The 2,500-nt window shown below is 49.0% G+C and overlaps 1 protein-coding gene across 2 annotated transcripts in view; it reads right to left on the reverse strand.

Annotated features, from left to right (window-relative positions):
- LOC126578691 (heat shock 70 kDa protein 4) overlaps window positions 1–2,325 on the reverse strand; it is an 8,915-nt gene extending 6,590 nt beyond the window's left edge. Inside the window, exon 1 of one of the 2 annotated variants that reach the window (XM_050241531.1) lies at window positions 1,801–2,325. In XM_050241531.1, the coding sequence (XP_050097488.1) occupies window positions 1,801–1,907 (107 nt within the window). In that variant the 5' untranslated portion in view covers window positions 1,908–2,325. The remainder of the gene's footprint in view (window positions 1–1,800) is intronic. The other variant, XM_050241532.1, reaches the window with a different exon arrangement.
- Window positions 2,326–2,500: the final 175 nt, after the last annotated feature.

Consider the following 2,500-nt stretch of genomic DNA (forward strand, 5'->3'; position numbering starts at 1 on the left):
TGCGAATTGGCGCAGTAATAAACAACTGGAAAAGTATGGACACCTTGTCGCACGTGGGAAGAGACAATCGATCATCTCTCCTCTATCGAGCACCGAGGTGCATGTCATAAATGTAACTAAAATGTTGTATTATAACAAATAGTTTTACAAAGCAAACTTTGGGCGATAGTTAAAATACCCTCGCATACCAACCAGCAGCAGAAGAAGGTTACTATGATGATAAGTTCATAGAGCACCCCATGAGCTACTACACCGAGCTACGACTGTGCAAAAGCTAGTACCGTATAAGGCCACATCTCGTTGTCGGAGAGTTGTTGCTGCTGCTGCTGTTGCGGTCACACAACATGCTGCGGAGTGATTGGTTTGCGGCTGGCTGGCTTGCCTGCTGCCCCTTCCTCTTCTCTCCACTTTGACCCATCATATGCGATGCTCTATCAACACGAGGTGGCCCTGGGACACCCCTTCAAACAGAGACTGTATCCAGGGCATGGGAAAAACGATTATCTATCAGTCGCTCGCAAAGGAACGGGGCTTATCCGAAAATATTCAGGTTTCTCTGGCGATCGCAGGAACCACGACTCCAAAATTCAATATGTTGTTGTCAAACGGGACATGTGCGGCTGGTGTCGTGGTGATCTAGCATCGGACGACAACTTGATGTGACCTTTCCGGGCGGCTGCTTATCGGTGCTAGCGATCATGAATAACCATCACCGTTGAACGCTGGGGAGCCGGCCGCGACGCGGGTACATATGCATCCTTACCAGGCAAGCATGTTGATAATGAACCATGTGCGTATCACCTTCGCGACACCAGAGTAACATTCAGACCGGGACCGCCGCATGCTTTGGATATACACGGAATGGGCCATTTGGCGAGGGACTTGAGTGAATTTAAAAGCTAAAGTGTTCTCTTCAAAATTTCTCAAGGCAGAAGGAGCATCGGATCGGAAAAATCGATCAAAAATTATGCAAACATTTGCTTTTATACGCTACTCGCTTATCAAACTCTACCAGCAAGATTGTCGTCGGTAAGATGACTAAAATGATGAATTAAAAGGCTTACGATTAATATGCCCATATCAATACGTTACTAAAACGATTTCAAATAAAACGACATGAATTGTACAGTCATCCTTGTTACTTTTCTTTGAAACGAGAATTGGGTGCTGCATCATCCCAGTACACTGTGTGAAGCATTACGTGGTCTTGGTGTTCGTGTCTCAAACCCGCCTGGAGCGTTTCGCCCTTTGGCCGCGAAGTGACGGTTCCACAGCTTTGCGGGCTGAAACGGGGTACCCCGTCAGCTGGCATGCAGTGATGTGTCCTTACATTATTCCTATCCATTGCAGGGCATTGATTGCAGTGCAAGGGAAAATCGATTTTCACACCACGAATCTTCTCGAACATTTGCAGGTTATGTGTTGTGTTGAGCGCGCTTGCACCGTGTGCCGAGCAACCTGCGAAGCGAAACATGAAGCCGAACTGCCAGTCACAAGAAGTGCCCCTCGAGAGCCTCCAGAGAGAGGCAAAGTGGATGCTTACGGGAGGGCTCGTGGATTCCCCCGCGTGTGCCCAGAACGGCAGCAGATCCGGGACGTCACGGTCTTTAACACGATTCTAAATGGACAATTTTACATAATCGCAGAAGCGACTTTGCCCGTCCGCATGGTAACAACACGCACTTATTCACGTGCACAGTGTTCCGTCCCTCGCAACCGACCCCTTCGATATCAGCGACGAGCCAACCTTTTTCCTAGAACTCTGCCACGACCTACGATGAAGCCGGAAGATGTACTTACGGTGTGGCCCGCAAACTGTAGTCGTTCGCGATGGTCTCGATGCCGCCGGCCTTCGCTACCGCCACATAACACGACTCATTGCCAAAGTCAATCCCAATCACCGACATTGCGAGGTTCTCGACAGAAGATTACTCCAGAAATGCACGCGCTGTACGAGCTGATCCAAGAGACAGACACCCAGAGGCTAACCACCGCACACACGCAATCACTCGACACCACACCACTAGAACCCGGAGGGGCAGAACTTCTCCAGCGACCGTTTGTCGTGTGCTAATCCACCGCGGGGGAACCGTTTTCGATTAAACGGAAGCAAAATCGCTTTCTTCAACCGCGTTCACCGTCGTTTTACTGTGCTGCGAAACGATTTGCGATCAGAGGAAGCTTGGAGAAACCGGTCGATGTTTCTCGAAAGATGCTGAATGTGCTGACAGGCGCTGACAGGCGCTGAATGTGGTTGGAAAACCCCCCGCTTGAAGTCGGGTAGCCGCACCCCTAGCCGACTATTGGCGGTCCTGTGTGCCAGGACTGTTTGAACTTAAACTAATAATTTCACGTAAAAGTAAAAGTTCTTCAAACAACCACGCTTTACTTTACTTCACAGATTTCATACTGAACACACTACAGAACTTGTAATAACAAAAATACGTGTTTCTCTGGCAAGGCATTCTTTTCACCGCACGTGACACAATTCGCAGACTGA

This window comes from Anopheles aquasalis, chromosome 3 (assembly GCF_943734665.1).
Source record: "Anopheles aquasalis chromosome 3, idAnoAquaMG_Q_19, whole genome shotgun sequence".
Taxonomy (NCBI): Eukaryota; Metazoa; Arthropoda; class Insecta; order Diptera; family Culicidae; genus Anopheles; species Anopheles aquasalis.